Source organism: Dipodomys merriami, unplaced genomic scaffold (genome assembly GCF_024711535.1).
Source record: "Dipodomys merriami isolate MVZ:Mamm:240054 unplaced genomic scaffold, mDipMer1.0.p SCAF_6, whole genome shotgun sequence".
NCBI classification, from domain to species: Eukaryota; Metazoa; Chordata; class Mammalia; order Rodentia; family Heteromyidae; genus Dipodomys; species Dipodomys merriami.
Window position 1 is genome coordinate 58,503,463 of NW_027206179.1, and position 19,626 is coordinate 58,523,088.

A 19,626-nucleotide genomic window follows, 5' to 3' on the forward strand; every position below is an offset into this window, starting at 1 on the left:
CCCCCCGCCCCCCTTTATTTTGCTGGTTAACTGGAGATAAGAGTCTCATGGCCTTTCCTACCCCAAGCTAGCTGGCTTTGAACCTGGATCCTCACATCTCAGCCTCCCGACTAGCTAGGATTACAGGTCTGAGTCACCTAGGGGCTCGGCTAGGAGTTATGTCCCTTGACTCTTCTGAGGAAGGAGACCCCATTTCTAGGGCTCCCTCACCTCTCTGCGCAGCCTACATCCCGGTTCCAATCCATCTTTGTCCATCCCCCAGGGCGGCCATCGGCTCTGTCCCTATCTCCAGACAACCAGTTCTGAAGATCAGTGTGGGGGGTGGGGTGGGGGGTGAGGGGTTGGATTAAGTGGATGCACCGTGGGAGCGGGGCGCGGGGAGGGAGGCGGACCCCGGGCGCAGCGTAGTGGGTGCGCCCTGCCTGGAAGGGCGGGGATGGGACGGGGCGCGCGCGGAGGCGGAGAAGGAAGAGAGGGGTGGGCAGGCGAGCGAGCGAGCGAGCGAGACACAGGGAAGGGAGCGCGCCCGCCGCCGCCCTCCTCGGGAGAGAGAGGTTGGAGCGAGGCCGTGCGGAGCGCCGCATTTCAATGAGGACCCGCGGAGGCACAGCCCAGCCTTAGCGGACGCCGCCCGCCCGGACACCCGCGATCCGCCCCCCGCCCCCCACCCCGCCGCTGCCGTCTCCCCGCCTGCGACCCCGCAGCACCCCCAGCCCCGGCCGCGCCCAGCCCCGGGCGAGGACAGCTTCGGGAAGCGGCTCCGATTGTGGCCACAAAGACCCCCCGCCCCAGCCCAGCGGCGACTCTCGGAGAACCGGTGGGTGCTTAGCCCTTCGCCAGGCGGCGGGGGGTGGGGGGACCGGCACTGCGGGGGAGGGCCACTCCGGGGGACGAGGGCGGACCCCCCAGCCTGCCCGCCACCGTTCCTCGAAAGGCGGCTGCCCTGCCCTGGCCAGCCAGGTCCAGGCCTGGGGCCGGGGCACGGTGTGTGCGCGGGCGGCCCCGGGGGCGGCTGGCACCTGCCTCTTTTGTCTGGTGCCACCCGGGCTTTCAATGGGAGGGGGGTGGCGGAAGATCGCCCCCCCCACCCCGCTCCTGCCCAGTTCCCAGGCTTCTGTGAGATGGAGAACCAAGGGCGGAGGAGCTGGGGAGAGGTGCTTGTCATTGTCACGCCTGGCTGTGTAGAGGATTGAGTCCCCTGGGAAGGAGTGGCCGGGCCTGGCTGCTTATTGTGTGCTTTCAGAGCGCCTGGGGAGGGTGATGTGCGATTGCGGATGGTGTGTGCTTGGGGTGGGGTGGGGTGGGGTGGGAATGTGGGTATGTCGGGGGGGATCCATGCATGGTGGCGGCGCTGGCAGTGTGGGTGTTGCAAGTACCTTTGCAGGGGTCTCAAGTTCCTCTGGGGATAGCGAGGCTGCCCTCGTGTACAAACCGGTACCTGCAGTGCTAAAAGCACGCGGAGAGGAAATGGCATTTTCCCCCTAGGGGTAGAGCGCGCACTCCCCCCCACCCTCCGCGCCGCCCCCCCCCCCCACGGCGCTTGCACACCCTCTCCTCCACAAAAGAGGAAAAGCGGGTTCGCTGGGGGCGTGGGGTGGGGGTGGAGAGGATCATCGCCCCTGGATTTGGCAAGGCAATGTGTGCCCGAGAGAAAGCCATGGAAAGGTTTCCATTCAAACCAGCTGCCTCTCTGCTGCACCTGTGTGTGTGTGTGTGTGTGTGTGTGTGTGTGTGTGTGTGTGTGTGTGTGTGTCCAGGGTAAGGTGAACACGCGCGGAGCCGCCACATTGCAGGGTGAATTAGGTGTCCTGATGGTTCCTAAATATATCGCCTTTCAGCGGGAGGGAAAGTAGGGCAGCGTTTTTAAGTGTGAGATGGCACATGGATGCCGGTCAGAAGGGATTGCAAGAGAGGAAAATTATAACACAAATGCACACGTCTGGGACGAGGACATGTGTGGTGATGCACGCTGCCCTCAGAGGGATCTGTGCGCCTTTTATTCCCTGCTTCCTCTCCCCGAATACCAAAGCCCTCTGTTAAAATCTGCCCAGGACTAGAGTCCCACTCTTATCTCAATGTGGTAGCTTTGTGCCAGATTTCTGTGTGTGTGTGTGTGTGTGTGTGTGTGTGTGTGTGTGTGTGTGTGTGTAACAAGAACCCACGAGCTCATCTACAGAGAGCCTGGTGCATACAGTCTTCAAAATGGTGAGAAATTCCACAAAGAACAATCGAGAGTGTTGGTTTCCTCGCTTGGCAGTAATTGTAGGAAAATCTCTGATAAGAGTCAGTCTCCACCTTCTTCCCCCACCCAGTGTCTGTGTCCAAGGTGTGGTGGTTACCCTTTTGGAGCTAATGCATACCTGTCCCAGGCTTTGAACTGCTTATGATCTGAGAATGTGGAGGCTGTGTTGTCCTAGCAGGATCCCCAAGCAGGAAGTGGGGACCTGTAGAAGCCTAGAGAACCTTCCGTAGCTCTTGGCTCACTCGTGCCAGTGGAGGTAGAAGCACCTGTTTTAATAATGATCAGGACACGAAGGATGTATAGGGAGGCTGGTGACATTCATTTAGTGGTGCCTGCAGCCAAGGGCAATGATATCGTGGAGTGTGGTTTTGCTTTGTCAGCAACATCATTATCTACTTCAGTGGAGGAAAGTAAAAAATGTGGTCCCTGCTCTGAGTGAACACATAATCGTTAGAAAGAAAAGAAAACAGTTGAATATAGTTCAATAAACCTTGCCTTATTTGTTTGTATGAGGGTGCAGATCTTGGGGCTTGAACTCAGGACCTAGATTCTGTCCCTGAGCTTTTATGCTCAAGATGGGTTCTCTACCACTTTAGTTACTGCTCTACATCCAGCTTTTTGGTGGTTAGTTGGAGCTAAGAGTCTCACGGACTTCCCTGCCCAGATTGGCTTCAATGAATGCAATCTTCATATCTCAGTCTCCTGAGTAGCTAGGATTATAGGCATGAGCAACCAGGACTCTAATGCTATTTTTAAAAATTGATTTTTTTTCATTTTGGGATAGAATTCCTGCTTCTAAAAGTCTTTCCCTAATTCTAGAGAAATCAAATGGCTGATACATTTTTGGCCCCTTAAACCTAGATTTTCACCTCTGGTAACACAACTGTGCCATTATTTGCTGGGTTGCTGAATGTTTCCTTCTAGTGGGAATTATTAGATTTGGAGGAAAGTCAAAAGGATAGAAGAATGACCTCTCTCTTTTATTTGGGGGGGGGGGGAGGCGAGGGGTCCCAGTACTAGGGCTTGAACTCATGGCATGGGCTCGGTACCTTAGTATTTTTGCTCAAGACTAGTGTTTGCCACTTGAGCCACAGATCCACTACTGCCTTTTTGCTACTTAATTGGAGATAAGAGTTCATAGATTTTACTGCCTGCGTTGGCTTTGACTAATGAAAAAAAGAGAAAAAAAAACAAAGGAGGGGGTAACAATGCTCTATAGGAAATGTAACTGTAACCCCTCTGTATATCTTTACAATAAAAAATATATTAAAAAATAAAAGAAAAAAAGAACACCGGCTGGGCACCAGTGGCTACCTACCCAGGAGGTTGAGGTCTGAGAATCATGGAAGCTAGCCTGAGCAGGAAAGTTAGACTCTTATCTCCAATTAAGCACCCAAAAAAAAAGCCAGAAGTAAAGCTGTGGCTCAAGTGGTAGGGAGCTAGCCTTGAGCACAAAAGCTCAGGGACAGCCAGACTCTGAGTTCAAGGCCTAATACCAACACAAATGATGAATGAATGAATGAATAGAAAACAAACCTTTCAAAAGCCAACTTGGCCATATTGCTTACAAAGTTTGAAGGAGGTTAGTGAGTTGGCCTGAGTACTTGAAAAACCCTCCACTTTCCAGGCTCTGAGATCAAGCCCCAGTACTGGCACAAAAAAAAAAAACTGAAATATGGACTGTGGAGATGCAGATTTTATTAATAAAAATAAAACACGTGTCATATATTAGGCACTATCCTAAATATCTTGAACTGGGTCTTGAACTCAGAGCCTGAGTGCTATCCCTTAGCTTTGTCTGCTCAAAACTGGTGCTCTATTACTTTAGCTACAGCTCCACTTCGTACTTTTGCCAATTAATCAGACTTTACTACCTAGGCTGGCTGTGAACTTTGATCCTCAGATCTCAGCCTCCTACATGGCTAGGATTACAGTCATGAGCCACTAGTACCTGGATCCACCCACTTTCCTTCAGTTGTAAAAATCATACGATCGTTTATGTTCCAAATTCTACCCGAATTAGCAGAATTATCCCTTCAGTGAGGGCTGAGCTTTGGAGTCATGAAACTCTCAACCATTTATCCACTGCAATTCCTAGAGACACTGTAGAAGGAAGGATTTCTGTGCCTCAGTTTCTCTGTAAATGTAGGCAATAATCGTCTGAAAGGTTGTGACAATGCATAGGTGGTAGGCAATCAACACACAGGAGCTGTTTCTAATCAAACTGTGGTTAAGTAATAAACCGTTTCCCCTGGGATCAGCCTCTTCGCCGTCCTCCCCCTCTCTCCCTCTCTCCCACTTGACAGCTCTTGTGGAGCTGTGAGGGCGGTATCTCCACTCAGCAGTGCAGCACACAGAACCTTTCCCACCAGGAAATCGACCAGTAACCCGGGGCTGTGTGTCTGTCTTTCTGGGGCTCGCAGGTTCCACCCGCAGTCCGTCATGTCCTTCGGCAGAGACATGGAGCTGGAGCATTTCGATGAGCGGGACAAGGCGCAGAGGTACAGCCGGGGGTCTCGGGTGAATGGCCTGCCCAGCCCCACGCACAGCGCCCATTGCAGCTTCTACCGCACCCGCACGCTGCAGACGCTCAGCTCCGAGAAGAAGGCCAAGAAGGTGCGCTTCTACCGGAACGGAGACCGCTACTTCAAAGGGATTGTGTATGCCATCTCCCCAGACCGCTTCAGATCCTTTGAGGCCCTGCTGGCTGATTTGACCCGAACTCTGTCAGATAACGTGAATTTGCCCCAGGGAGTAAGAACAATCTACACCATCGATGGGCTCAAGAAGATTTCCAGTCTGGATCAACTGGTAGAAGGTGAGTCTAGGAGATATCTCCCAGGAGATCTGGTGGGATCCAAGCTCCCATCCCCATTGGGCTAGTCTTCATTTCTTAGAGGATACTTTTATCTAGTGCTTACTGTTTGCCATGCTTGAGTATATTAAACTATAAGGGTAACGAATGAAAAAAAAAGATATTAATGGTATTAAGTCAGGGAACCCATAATAATAGACTGAAGACATGGGTGTCCTAACCCCACAATATTATCCCTTTTTCCTTTCTTAGACTCATATCACCTTAATTTAAAAGTTCATTTTTATATCTTTGATTGCATAGCTCATGGTAATTTTGAGATGCAAATTAAGCTTTTGCTATCATGATGTCCAAAAGTACTTGAAATAAGACTGATTAATGGGAAATGAAATTTTAAGTTGATGCTTCGATAGTTATCAAACCCATTAATTTTATCATTAGAGATTGAGGACCTGAAAATTCAAAGGATATGAGGGTACTTACATCATGTGGTAAGTTAGGTTTTCTGACTATTCCTTAGACTAAGTTTCTTCTGATTAATTAATCAGTTAATTAATTTTTTGTTATCTTTAAATAGTTGTACAAAGGGGTTTCAGTTCAACATTTTTGTTTGAGTACAGTGCATCTTGAGCAATGTGACCCTTTCCATGTCCTTTCCCATTCCTCCTCTTAATTTTGAAGAGTTATTGTTTTCCTGTGGTACTTGCAAAGATGAAGGGGTTTATGGTGTCAGATTATTTTTATGTCCAATTTATGGGGACACTAATCTGTTTTGGGCCATGTGAAATAGAACGGTTTGGATCCACAGTTAAGGCATGGTATCTTGTGCAAAAATAATATCTGGATTATGCTTGCCTTGGGATCAACTCCATTTCTTTCGATTTTTATTACTATCTTTAAATTGCTGTGTAATGGATTTTTAATTGAACCTACCTGTTTATGTGTACAGTGCTTCTGTGTGTGGGGGGCGGGTGTGTATGTGTGTGTGTGTGTGTGTGTGTGGGTGGGTGTGCGCGCATACACATGCGATCATGGTAGACAGACTTTTAATTTATTTAGTTTCAGAGCTAATATTTTTTTTTTATTCTCACTTTTGGAATAACTTCTCTTTTATAGCATCTGGCCCTATTAAATTTGATTCAGGCTTCAGAATTTCTTTCTTTTAATTTTTAAACTATTTTTAAGTAGTTCAAATGGGCTAATTCAACATGTTGGTTTTTAAGTACAATGCATCTTGATCACTGTCCCCTCTTCGTCATTCTTACCTGCCCTGTCCTCACATCTGTCTCCTTCCCATTTATCTCATCATGTTTCCTAGTTCCTTTTTCCCATAGATACTTAGATACCCTTCCTCCTTCTACTTATCTGTCTTCCATTACTTAAGCCCCTGTGTTAGTCAGACATGTTTACTTTCCTTGTAATTATTTTGTTAACATATTCTGTGTTCAAAGGTGTTAATAACATGGAAACCCGTTCCTACATGTGCTGTACTTTAATCAGTTGGATTAACTCCACTTGAAGGAAGCATAAAACCTCTCATTTCCTTCTTAAAATCAGAATCAAATTCCAATAGTATACAGAGAAATAACTGTCATTAAATATAAGATAGAATGAGATTGGGAGCTCTCCTGTTTGAACAGCAGGTCTTTCTGAGTTGAAATCTCAAGGCTCTGATGAAGTGGACAGAACAAAGTTGGCGAAGTTAAGTCGGACTTAGTGTTGGAAGAGCTCGCTATCACTCTCTGTTCTTTATCCCAGCAGTATTTGCCCAGACCCAGGTTCTGGAGGGGTGCCACAGTCCCTAGGGGGCATCTCTTTCAGCTTCTTTTGATCTAGGATGATCAACCCTAGACAGGCAGAGTCCTCTTGTCCTCCTCTGTAACCAGAATTTGTATGCGATCAAGATCTGTATGTGATCTGAGGGATTCTTCTCCTTTTCTTATCATTTGGCAGCAATGCCAGGCCCATAATAGTTTGATTGGACTTGAGCAGGTGTGGAGGATCCTGGGCTTGGTTTGTTTATTTTGGGAGAATTCATATCTCTCAGTGAATTGTCACCCTGCCAAGATGCCTGTAGACTTGGCTTTTTCCCCCTTCTCTGCAGGGGTGGAAATTTCTAGTAAATTAAAGGGGAAGAATGATCATGAACATTTTCTAAGTCTTCTTTGTTTCTTTCATGCCCAACCCTTTGTATGACCTTAGGAAATACAAGACAAATAAAATATTTGGTGGTATATTCCAAAGATCAGATGCAAAGTCAGGTGCATGACTAGTCACCAAGCCACAAGTACTTTGTGGCCTGATGGCATTGTAGGGAAAAATATGCCAAGATCTCAAAGCACACCCTAAGACAGCTGGAGGATTGACTCCTCATTCTATTCTAAAAGTCTAAAATCACTTGTGTGGCATCTGTGAAGGCCTGGGTATTTCGGTTTCCTACCCGGAACTGACCTTTAGCCCGAGATAGTCCACAATTCTCACCTAATAAAGAGGGATGATGGGAAGAGGACAAGGACTCCCTTCACATCTAGGGACCAGCAAAATCATGGCAATGTTTGCCACCATCTTCCTCTAGCTTTAATTTTTTTCTTTCAGGATTTTGTCACGTTTTTATTAGGTTTTTATGACCTATACAAAAGAGTTTCATTGTTATATTTTCAGACATGCATATATTTTGGTCAAATTTAACCTCTGTGTTACTTTTTATCCTCACTGCCTCTTAAAACAATTATTAATAGATTTTACTGTAGTATTTTCATACATGCATATAATTAATTAACTTATTAATTAATTAATTTATTTTTTTGGTCCGGTCATGGGGCCTGAACTCTGGGCCTGGGCGCTATCCCTCAACTCTTCAGCTCAAGGCTAGTGCTCTACCACTTGAGCCACAGCGCTTTTTTCTTTTTGCTTATGGGGTGCTGAGGGCCTCATACATGCAAGGCAAGCGCTCTACCATTGAGCCACCTTCCCAGCCCCCATATAATTAATTTATTCATCTCCCCTTTCACTCTCTCTTTTTGCCTTTCCCCTCCTACATATTCTCTCCCCAAACAGTCCCTGCTTTACACTACTGTCATTCATATTTTTAAAATATCTCGATTCCTACTGGACATCAGTAACTCATTCCTTATCCTACACATGAGGCAGAGATCCAGAGATTTTAGTTTTAAGACAGCTTGGGCAGGGATGTCTGTCAGGCTGTGATCTCCAATGAACCATCAAAAAAAGCCAGAAATGGAGCAGTGGCTCAAGTGATAGAGCACTAGCCTTGAACAAAAATGCTCAAGAACACTACGTATACTGGCACAAGAGAAAAAAATGTTTAGATTCCTCATATGAAAGAGAACACATGACACTGACCATTTTCAGTCTCACTTACTTAGTACTTAGCTATGATGAACATTAGTTCTATTCATTTTCCTAAAAATGACATAAAATCATGATTGAGTAATACTCCATTTGTGTGTGTGTGTGTGTGTGTGTGTGTGCATGTGTGCATGCTTGTTTACATACATTCCACATTCTCTTTATCCATTCATAAGTGGATGGGTATTTTGGCTGATTCTATAGTTGGGCTACTGTGAATAGTGCTGCTATGAGTATGGGTGTGCTGACTTACATTTCTCTGGATATATGGCCAGGAATGATAGCAGGTCAAATGGTAGTTTAGATCTTTGATGCATTTTGAATTAAATTTTGTACAGGGTTAGAGAGAGGGATTTAGTTTCATTCTTTTACATGTGGAGGATATCCAGTTTCCCCAACACCATTTGTTATTGAAGCTGTCTTTAATTCAACATGTGTTTATGGTGCTCTTGTTGACTATTAGATTAGCTGTAGCTATGTGCAACTATTTCTGGATCTCCCCTCCCCTCCCCTCTCCTCACCTCCCTTCCCCTCTATCCTGTCATGTTGGACTTTGTGTGCATTGCTGTATTGTCTGAAGACAGTAAGGATGGTTCAGAGTTACTAAGCATGTGTCAAGCCTCAATCAGAGTCCCTTAGTCAGATGTGAATATATATAGATCTCACAGTGCTCCCAAGGGGCAGTTGGTGTTGTCATCCTGTGCTAAGAGTAAATGCAGTGTGACAGGGATCTATTTGGATCCCATAGCAAGATATGGTAGAGTTAAGATTTGAACCCTGGAAGGTGTGTGTCAGTGCTAAAGCTCACAACTGCTACTCATCCCATGTGCTGTAAGTGAATTCATATAAAAGCTATATAAAAGTTAGGACAGTGGGTTATTTCTGATATAGATTAGCCGATATTCTAGTGGAAAGTTAACTACAAATAAAAGTTGTTTCCACTGCTATTAGTGTATTTACTACTTTTGGAAAACAGTTTCTATCTTTGGCTTAATTCGGAGAATGAAAAGTGTTGTTTCCAGAAACACTTTTGTCTTTTCATGTGCTCCCAAATGGATTTTTTTTTTCCCTGCATTCCTTTTAAAGTAAATGCAGGTGGAATTTTTTGATACTTTAAAATTACTTTCCTAGAAAAAAATACCTTTTTATTTAGTTGAATGAATGATTCCATCAGGATGGTGAGTGAATTCATGTATTGTGCATTTGGGATTTTTTTTCTTTTTTGAATTTTCAATATAAACATATTTTTTTAACTCTTAGTTCATAACATGGACAATTACCACACAGCTGCACCGGGTGTTTTAAATAGCTGGAAATTCATTTAGATTTGCTTCTTTGTCTAGTACATTTCTGCTTAGTTTGTTAAAATACAAACCACTGCTTCCTCTTCCTCATTAGGCTCCTACCTCTCACTTTACATACTAATTTTATGTAAACCTCAATGCCTGTTATTAGCTTTTCATTTTCCCTCCTGACACCCTGATGAGGTTTGAATTTTAAATTAAATCCTTTTAGTGGATGCAGCGGCAAATGTTTTTAAGTTTGTTCTTTCTCACTTGATCTCAGGCTGAAACTTCTGAGTTACAATGACATATGTGAGTGTATTTATAACTGTCTTATGGTCACTTTGACTGTGTTATTATTATCCACTGATTATTATGCAGAAGAGCAGTTGATGGAGTTGGCTGTAAGCTCTAGTTATATAATAGAGGAGTGCATGTGTATATATCTATGTTTTATTTATAAATATATAATATGTGTGTATGTGTGGGCAGGCGCATGTGTGTATGTCTGTATGTAAATATGCTTGTATGTGTTATGTATGCATGTATGTATGTCTATACACAAGTACACATATACTAAGTATACCAAAGATGGCATTCTTCAGTGTTTATTTTTGGAATGGCACTTTTGTTTTTGTTATCTTTCTTTTGTGCCAACACTGGGCCTTGAACTCAAGGCCTGGGCATGGTCACTTGCTCAAGGCTGGTGATCTACCATTTAACCAAGATAATGAGTACATTTCCTATCGAGCATTGTTAACTCCTCCTTTGTTTTTCCCCTACCATCCCTTCCCTCCCACCTCGACAACTACAAAACCCCCCCACGCCCCCACACCTAAATTGTAAAGTTTGTTTTTCAACATAGTGTTTTGTACATCTCATTGTTGCAATAGGTCAACTTGTATCCCTATTTAAACATTTTGCTTTTTCCCTTCCCCTCCCCAAATGAGAGAAGTATATATACAAGATGCAGGGCACCGACATCAAATACATTGAAAACAGGGGTTATACCATGGGGAGGAACATACAAAGAAACAAAAAATATCACATGGTACATTATAAATACATTAGAAACAATAGCAAGCAAGAAAAAAACACTCGTGTCCCTATCTTGGGGTTCATTTTAGTTAACATCATCTTATCTGGTCATATGAACATAGCTTTTGACCTTTTCTGCTTGTCCCAGACATATACTAGTTATTGCAAATAAGGGAAACCATGGGACCTATGTTTCTTTGGGCCTGGCTTACTTCACTTAATATAATTTTTTTCCAAGTCTTTCCATTTCCTAACAAATGGGCCAATGTCATTCTTTCTGATGGAGGCATAGAATTCCATATTATATCACATTTTCTTGATCGATTCATCTACTGAGGGGCATCTGGGTTGGTTCCATGTCTTAACTATGGTAAATAATGCTGCAATAAACATAGTTGTGCTTGTAGCTTTACTATGGTCTTGTTTGTGATCATCTGGGAAATGCCCCAAAGTGGGATTGCTGGGTCATAGGGGAGCTTTATGTGGAGTCTTTTGAGGAACCTCCATACTGCTTTCCAAAGTGGTTGAACAAGTTTATATTCTCACCAACAATGTAGTAGGATTCCCTCTGGCCACATCCCCTCCAGCATCTGTTGTTATTAGAGTTCTTGATTATAGCCATTCTAACTGGGGTGAGATGGAATCTCAATGTTGTTTTGATTTGCATTTATTTTATGGCTAGAGAGGTTGAGCATCTCTTCATGTGTCTATTGGCCATCCTTCTTTCTTCTTCAGAGAAGTTTCTCTGTAAGTCTTTAGCCCACTTATTTATTGGGCAGTTGTTTTTTTGAGGATTTGTTGTTGGAGAATTTAATTTTTTTAGTTCTAAGTATATTTTAGATATGAGACCCTTGTCCGTTGTATGGCTAGTAAAGATCTTCTCCCAATCCGTGGGCTTTCTATTGATCTTGCTAGCTATGTCCTTTGCCATGCAGAAGCTCTGCAACTTCATGCAATCCCATTTGTTCAACCTTTCTTTGATTTGTTGTGTTTCTGGTTCTCTATTAAGAAAATTTTGGCCTGTGCCAAGGAGACCTAGGGTTTCTCCTATTTGGTTCTGTAATGTTTTCAGAGTGTCTGCTTTGACTTCGAGTTCTTTGATCCATTTGGAGTTGATTCTGGTGCAGGGTGATATATTAGTTTTCTACAGGTGATTAACCAATTGCACCTTGCTTTTTGTATTTAGTTTTATATCATGGAGCCCTTTCTATATCAATAAATCAAGAACTGTGTCTACTGTGTTTGTTACACATTTTTACTGACTTCTCATACTCCTTTATTCAAATGTACCATGTTTTATTTAACCAGCCTTCTGTTGGTGGTAGGCTTTTAGAATGTGTCCACTCCTTTGTTATTATAAATAATTTTGCAATGAATATCCTTAGATCCCAGCTTTCTACTCATGTATGTGATTATCTTTAGGATAATTTCTAGAAGTGATATAGTAAGAGAGGTAGAAGTGTTTAACTTTTGAGAATATTAAATAATTGCTGTCTGTAAAGTGTTTCAATTTGCTCTCTGACCACTGATTTGTGAGACTGGTATTTTCTCAAGAAGGTGATGTATTCACAGATTTGTTTCCATTCAAATTAAGAAAAGACAATCAGGGGTGTTGTTATTGGCTTACCTTTCCATATATATAATGGGCATTGATATATTTTCTATATATTCTAACCCCATAGTTTTCATCATTTTCTACCATCCCACCTTTTGCTGGTTATTTATTTTTTATTTTTTGTCAGTTGAGGGGCTTGAAGTCAGAACACTGACGCTGTTCCTGAGGTCTTTTACACAAGGCTAGCACTCTATACTTTGAGCCACAGTGCCACTTCTGGATTTTGAGTGGTTAATTCTAGAGTTTCATGGGGACATTTCTGCTTGGACAGGCTTTGAACCATGATGCTTAGATGTCAGCCTCCTGAGTAAGTAGGTTTATAAGCGTGAGCCACCAGTGCCCAGCTTTTGCTGGTTATTTTGGAGGTAGAGTCTAGTGTACTTTTTGCCTATGCTGGCTTCTAATGTCTGTTCAGCCTCCTGAGTAAATAGGTGTACAGGCATGAATGCCTTTGGTGCCCAGCCCAATTACACTTTTAAATAAAGTTATATTGGTATAATATGTGAAGTAGGGATCCAATTCAATTTTGATTCTCCCAGGCTATTTGCTTCAATTCTTTCATGTTGTATTTTGAAATTAATTTGGATCTTCAAAGTTGTCACACAGGAGTTCCTATATGACCTTCAGCAGTTTAATAATGAAGTATCTTCTACAACATGCTTTATTACTGCCTACCCAGGCCAGCTGGTTAAGATATGCACCAGGAATCTTCTTTCTAAAGTTACTCTTTTCTCCTTTGTAATTAGTAAATATTCGAGTGAGAAACTTTGTGTCTTTGTAAATATTTTATAGCTCCTTAAGCTTTTGCTTCTAGATTCTAGCCTTTATTAGTGGACTGTGCTTATTGTGATTATTGCTGTGGTGTGTTTTTGTGATTTTCTATTTCTTTCCCATGTCACATTTTCACACATGGTGTCATCCACTTTCTGACCTTGGGGTTCTTTTCTGGTCTTACTGGCTGTCATTATTTCAGTTGATGTTTTAAGACCCATTACTCTCAAATCAGACCTGTCTTCTGCACTGTGGCCACCTGGATATATTCCACTGGGACACCCTTTGTCCTTTCAAACTCAACATGAAGAAAGTTAACTTATTCTTTGCCATTATCTAGATTTGTGCTTCCTCCCCGGTTCTAGTTCTTATTAAATAGTTTCATGACCTGCTAGGGTTCTAATGTCTGTGACTGCCATCACCCCCAATTCCTGTGTTGGAACTTAATTATCAATGTGCTGAGGGTCAGAGAAGGAGCATTTGATATTTAGGTCATGGTCTTGGAGTCATAAATATGATGATTGATTACATTATCACAAAGAACTGGTAACCCCTTCCATCCTGGGGGGGGAATGGGGCTGTTTTGATCCTTATTAGATGATGCATCTCCCAGAACATTGATCTTTGACTTTCCAGCCTCCAGAGGTGTAAGAAATAAATGAGTGGAGTTTATAAACCACTCAGTATATGGTATTCTCATATGGCATCCTGAGTATACCTGTTAACACAATTCTTAACTTCTCTTTCTTTTTTGTCTTTTATTGCTTGTTTGTTTTCTTTTCTGTAATACCTGGGACTAATTTCATAGTTTCATGCTTGCTAGACATACTCTACTTTTCAAGCCATACCCTTAGTTCTTTTGCTTTCAGGTTTTTGTTTTGTTTTTCAGGTAGGAGCTTGGCCTTTTGCCTGGGTTGGCTGTGGCCCTTGATCCTCCTATTTTTTTTGCCCCATGAGTAGGTGGTATGACTATACAAGTCTGGCTTTTTTTGTTGTTGTCGTTCAGTCATGGGGCCTGGGTGCTGTCCCTGAACAATTCAGTTCAAGGCTAGCACTCTACCACTTGAACCACAGTGCCACTTCCGGGTTTTTCTGCTTATGTGGTGCTGAGGAATCGAACCCAGGGCCTCATGCATGCGAGGCAAGCACTCTACTATTGAGCCACCTTCCCAGCCCCAAGTCCGACTTTTTTAAAGAGAGGGTTTTGCTAACTTTTGTCCAATCTGGCTTCAAGATGAGATCTTCCTATCTTCACCTTCTATGTAGCTGGAATTATTGACATACACCGCCATGCTTGGCGCTTCTCTCAGAAATTCTCCAAGTTCAAGTTGTCACCAAATCCTGGGATTTCTGTTTCTTCATTTTGTTCTTTCTGCTCCATCACCATTATTAAAGTCTTTAAGCCCTTACTACTTCTGAACAATAATATTGCCCAGTTTTTGGACTGAAAGAGCAATAGCATTTCTATAGTACAAAAATGTGAACAATGCAGAAAAAGTTAAAAATAGAGTATGTATCATCTTTTTTTTTTTTTGCTACTTAGCACTTGTCATCTATTTCTTGTACTGTTCAGGAGTCTTAAGCTAAGAATAGAGTTCAGTTTTTCTTTTTCTTATATCATCTTTGTATTCATGCATGCTTTCTATTCCTTATACAGTGCATGGGGTTTATACTAGCTTCTTTTGAAAATGCACATATCCCATATAGTAGCCTTCAAACAGGACATCCGACCTATAGTGTCCTGGCCATCGTCAGATCACTTTATTCCACTTTTTGGTTTAAAAGTAACTGTCCATTCTGCATGTAGAATGTGACCTGCGGTCTTTATGTGTCTGTGACAGCATTTCATTCCTATCCTCCCCTTGTGGCTGCCCATGTCTCCTGACCCCAATTGATGCACTCAGCACTGCAATTGAGCTGTTGTCTTTCTATTCCTTTTCTTTCCCAGACTTCTCTTATCTCCTGTCTCAGCCTAAGGAGAAGTCCCTCCTCAGAGTATGTGTGTAACATAATGGGGAAGAGCACAGGCTCTGGAACCAAACCTTTTGTGTTTAAGTCTTGCCTCCATCTTTCTTAAGGCTAAGATCTATAGCAGATCTCTACCTCGTTGTGCCTTAGTCAGTATGCTACATGACAAGAGGCATGGTAATACTTTGCTTGCTGGGTTGCGGTAAGGATGGTAGGTAAGATCACGGGGTTAGAACATGATCAATATACTAAGTGATCAACATTGGACAGTCATAAATGATCCTTCTCACCAATAGCTTTTATATGCTCATACCTCTCAGCCTATAGATACACACATTACCTACAGTCTAAACAATTTTTGTCTTGATCTTACTGACCTTCGAACGTGAAGCTCTTCCATGATTAGAAATGTCAACACTTGCTGCCTCTATTTGCTTAAAATTTAATCACACATCATCCCTTCATTAGGCTCATTGCACTATAGTATACTCATTTATTTAATTTTTTGTATGTTTTTGTTGTAAAAACGCTGTACAGAGGGGTTACAGTTACATGAGCAAGGTAATGAGTACATTTCCTATTGAGCATTGTTGCCTCCTTCTTTGTTTTCCCCTACCATCCCTTCCCTCCCACCTCGACAACTACCTCCCTCCCCCACCGAAGTTATAAAGTTCATTTTCAACATAGTGTTTTGTACATCTCATTGTTAAAATGGGTCAACCTGTATCCTTGTTTAAGCATTTTGTTTTATCCCTTCCCCTTCCTGAATTAGATAAATGTATATACAAGATGCAGCGCACCGACATCAAATACAGGGAAAACAGGGGTTATACTGTGGAGGAGGAACACACAAAGAAACAAAAAACCACATGGTACATTATAAATACATTAGATACAATAACAAGAAAGAAAAAAGATATTTGTGTCCCTATCTTGGGGTTTGTTTTACTTAACAACATCTTATATGGTCATATGTACATAGCTTTTGGCTTTTTCTGCTTGTGCTACACATGTACTACTTACTGCAAATAAAGGAAACCATGGGACCTGTGTTTCTTTGGACCTGGCTTACTTCACTTAATGTAATTTTATTTTATATCTACCCCTCTGGAAGTCAGTGGCATTGAAGACCTTAGTCTGGAATAATAGTTTTAATTGCTTAACAGATACTCCAGGTATAAAGAGGAAAGACAATGAGTAGATAAATGAATACATGGCAGTAATGGGGCATCACTACTCAACATGCAGAGGCATGTGTGACTTCCTGCTGGTCCAGTACAGTGATCTTGTAGGAATAATTATTTTGGCATTGGATGCTGATGCCCCATAGTTCAATACATTCACTACCAGTTGTGTTCATGGCCCCAGCATCTCATTTCTCTCTGTTCCCTTCAATAGCTTCATTCTGTCTCTCTCTGTGTTTCTTTCTGTCTCTCTTTCCCTTCCTCCTCTTCTAACTTATCCTTCCCTTCTCTCTTCTTTTTCTTTCTTCCCTTCATCCCTCCTCCATCCCTTCTCCTCTCCTTTCCTCTGGCCCTCTGTTTTTCTTCTCTTTTATTGTTATTATTAGTATTATTATTATATCTTCAAATAGTTGTACTAAAGGTTTAAATTTAACATGTCTAATCAGATGTACAGCGCATCTTGATCCATGTCACCCTTCCATCTATTACCTTCTATCTATTCCCATCCCCACCCCAGTTTCCTAGTCCCCTTTTCACATGTGTACACTGAGTCTTATGACTGTATTCTCCTACCATTTCTCTCTCCATTTATCTGCCTTCCCTCTCCTTAAGCCTCCGCGTCAGTCAAAAAATTTTTCAGCTTCCTGGTCTTTATTCTGCTAATTATTCAAAAGACTACACTATGCCATCCCATCCCTGCAATAACTTCTTCAGTTTGCTCTTGTTTAAATATTGATCACTATTTAAACAATTTGGTGGACCCATTGCAATAGTGAGATGTACAAGACATTGTGTCAAAAAATGAATTTTACAGCTTTTGTGGGGGGAGAGAGGGGGTGTCGTGGAGATAGGAGGGCAGGGATGGTAGGGGAAAAACAATGGAGGAGGCAACAATGCTTGATAAGAAACGTACTCATTACCTTGCTCATGTCATTGTAATCCCTCTGTACGGTATTTTCACAATAAAAAACTTATTTAAAAAATATTGATCTCCCGGATTTCAACTTCACCCAGTGATTCTGAGCATTTCCTTCCTTTAGCCTTTTCTTCAGTTCCTGCAGCTACAGCAGCCATACACTCCATCTTTGAAATTCCTGAATGTGATTTCTTATTGCTTGTTGGAAATTTCCAACTGCTTGTCTCTTAAGGACTTCAAATTTAGTATGTACACAGTCAGAACAATTTCCTGCCTTTCTACATACCCAAACTTATTCCTGTTTCTTATTTTATCTACCATGGAACGTGGGAAGTAGACTAAAAGAGGAGTTTTAGTGTCCTGGCTAACTCACAGTCCTTTGCCATTCCATATCTAATCATCTCTAATTCTGCTTGATTGAACCAATCTGCTGAGTGCTCACAGCATTCACACCCTCTGTGGAGTAGATGTGAAAAGTTCAGTCTCCTTTCTCGGTCTTTCTTCATGGTGTCTTGTGTTTCTGTTGCCCACATCCTACCTTCAGCTCTTTCTTCTAACTGGAACCTGTGATCTGTCAACACCCATGTCTGACCACTATGACTTTGTTACTTATATATTGCAGTCCTATCAGTTTGTCTATAGAGCCATTTTATGGAAACACTAACATCTTGTAGATGGTCAGCAATGCATACTATTATTTTATTTGAAATACCTTTCTCACTTTTATTGTCTATAGAAGTTTTACTCAGTCCCGAGGCCATTGTGAATGGCCTTTCTTCTTCAACAGCCTAGAGGGAATGGAGACTAATTTCTTTCTTTTCCAGATTAGGATTACTATAGCATGTATTTAGCATTTGACATTTTCTATCTTATAGAATCTTGTCACATACACTGTTTGCTTTCGAAGCCTTTTGAAGACAGGCTCATGGCCTAGGTTTCTTTCACTGCATAGAGTAGCCAATTCAGGTCTTGAACCCATTACCTATTATTACCTATTATTTGGGATTTAGGAGATTTGTGGGTTATTTGGGGCTTTTTGTCATTGTTCTTTTTTTTTCTTTTGTTTTTGGTGTCTATTCTGTGGTTTGAACTCAGGGTCTGGGTGTTGTCCTGAGCTTTTTTGTTTAAGGCTACTCCTCTACCACTTGAGCCACAGTTCCACTTCTTACTCTTTGGTGGTTAAGTCTCATGGACTTTACTATCAAGGCTGGCTTTGAACTGTGATCTTCAGATCTCAGCCTCTTGGGTAACTAGGATTTCAGGTATGAGCTATTGCCAACCCCTGGCTTTATGAGTTGTTTTTAATTTTGGGATCTCATGGTTAAAGTTGCATATACTTGTTACAATTATGTTATTTGATGTTTGTCATTTCCTTAGGAGAAAAATTTTACTGGTGAAAGGTTATGAGTTGGAAACATAAATAGTTTCATGGCTCAAAATACAGTTTGCTATTTGTTTTCAAAATGAATTCTTATCCATTCAGGGTCCCTAGTGTTGTATTCTATTTATTCTTAAAAAAATTGGATTTTGCTAGTTATGGGGGGGGGTGATTTCATTGTCACAACTCCCACATACATCATTTTTATATTGTCTATTTTTGTTGTTGTTGTTTCTGGACTGGGGCTTCAACTCAGGGCCTAAGAACTCTCCTTAGCTTTTTCTCTCTTAAGGCTAGTGCTCTACCACTTGAGCCACAGCTCAACTTCTACCTTTTTGCTTGATAATTACAGATGAGTTTCATGGGCTTTCCTGTCCAGACTGGCTTTAAACCTTAGTAGCTAGGAGTAAAAGCATGAACCATAGCTACCTGGCTCTATTTACTGTTTAGATTGTTTTTAACCTTTGTTTCATATTTTAGCATGTCAAACATTGGAAATTATGATAAGCTTTGTACATTATATCAACTAATTGTAGTAGTCATTTTCTCCTATTTAATTTTACTTTTCAAGCATATCAGTTAAAAAAATTAAAAATACATTTCTCAATTTTTTTCTTTTCCCCTCCCTCCCTCCCTCCCTCCCTCCCTCCCTGCCTGCCTGCCTGCCTTCCTTCCTTCCTTCCTTCCTTCCTTCCTTCCTTCCTTCCTTCCTTCCTTCCTTCCTCCCTTCCTTTTCACCAGTCCTGGGTCTTGCACTCAGGGCCCGTGTGCTGTCCCCTGAGCATCTTTGTGTTCAAGGTTAGTGCCTTACCATCTGAGGCACAGTGCCACTTACAGCTTTTTTTGAGAGGTTTATTGGAGATAAGAGTCTCATAGACTTTCCTGCTGGGGCTGGCTTAGAACCACAATCCTTAGAGCAGCCTCCTGAGTAGTTAGGATTACAGGCATGAACAACCAGTGCCCAACTTTAAATTTTTCTTTTCTGATGTTTTGGAGTTGAGAAGTTGACATTTACCCATAGGTCTGACAAAATACATTCACATTTAT

At 42.2% G+C, this 19,626-nt stretch overlaps 1 protein-coding gene across 4 annotated transcripts in view; it reads left to right on the forward strand.

Annotated features, from left to right (window-relative positions):
* Positions 1-495: 495 nt before the first annotated feature.
* Dclk1 (doublecortin like kinase 1) overlaps positions 496-19,626 on the forward strand; it is a 348,060-nt gene continuing 328,929 nt past the window's right edge. For 2 of the 4 annotated variants that reach the window (XM_070002969.1, XM_070002970.1), the window contains exons 1-2: positions 508-817; positions 4,666-5,060. In XM_070002969.1, the coding sequence (XP_069859070.1) occupies positions 4,685-5,060 (376 nt within the window). In that variant the 5' untranslated portion in view covers positions 508-817; positions 4,666-4,684. Of the gene's footprint in view, positions 818-4,665; positions 5,061-19,626 lie in introns of all 4 variants that reach the window. The other 2 variants (XM_070002974.1, XM_070002971.1) reach the window with 2 other exon arrangements.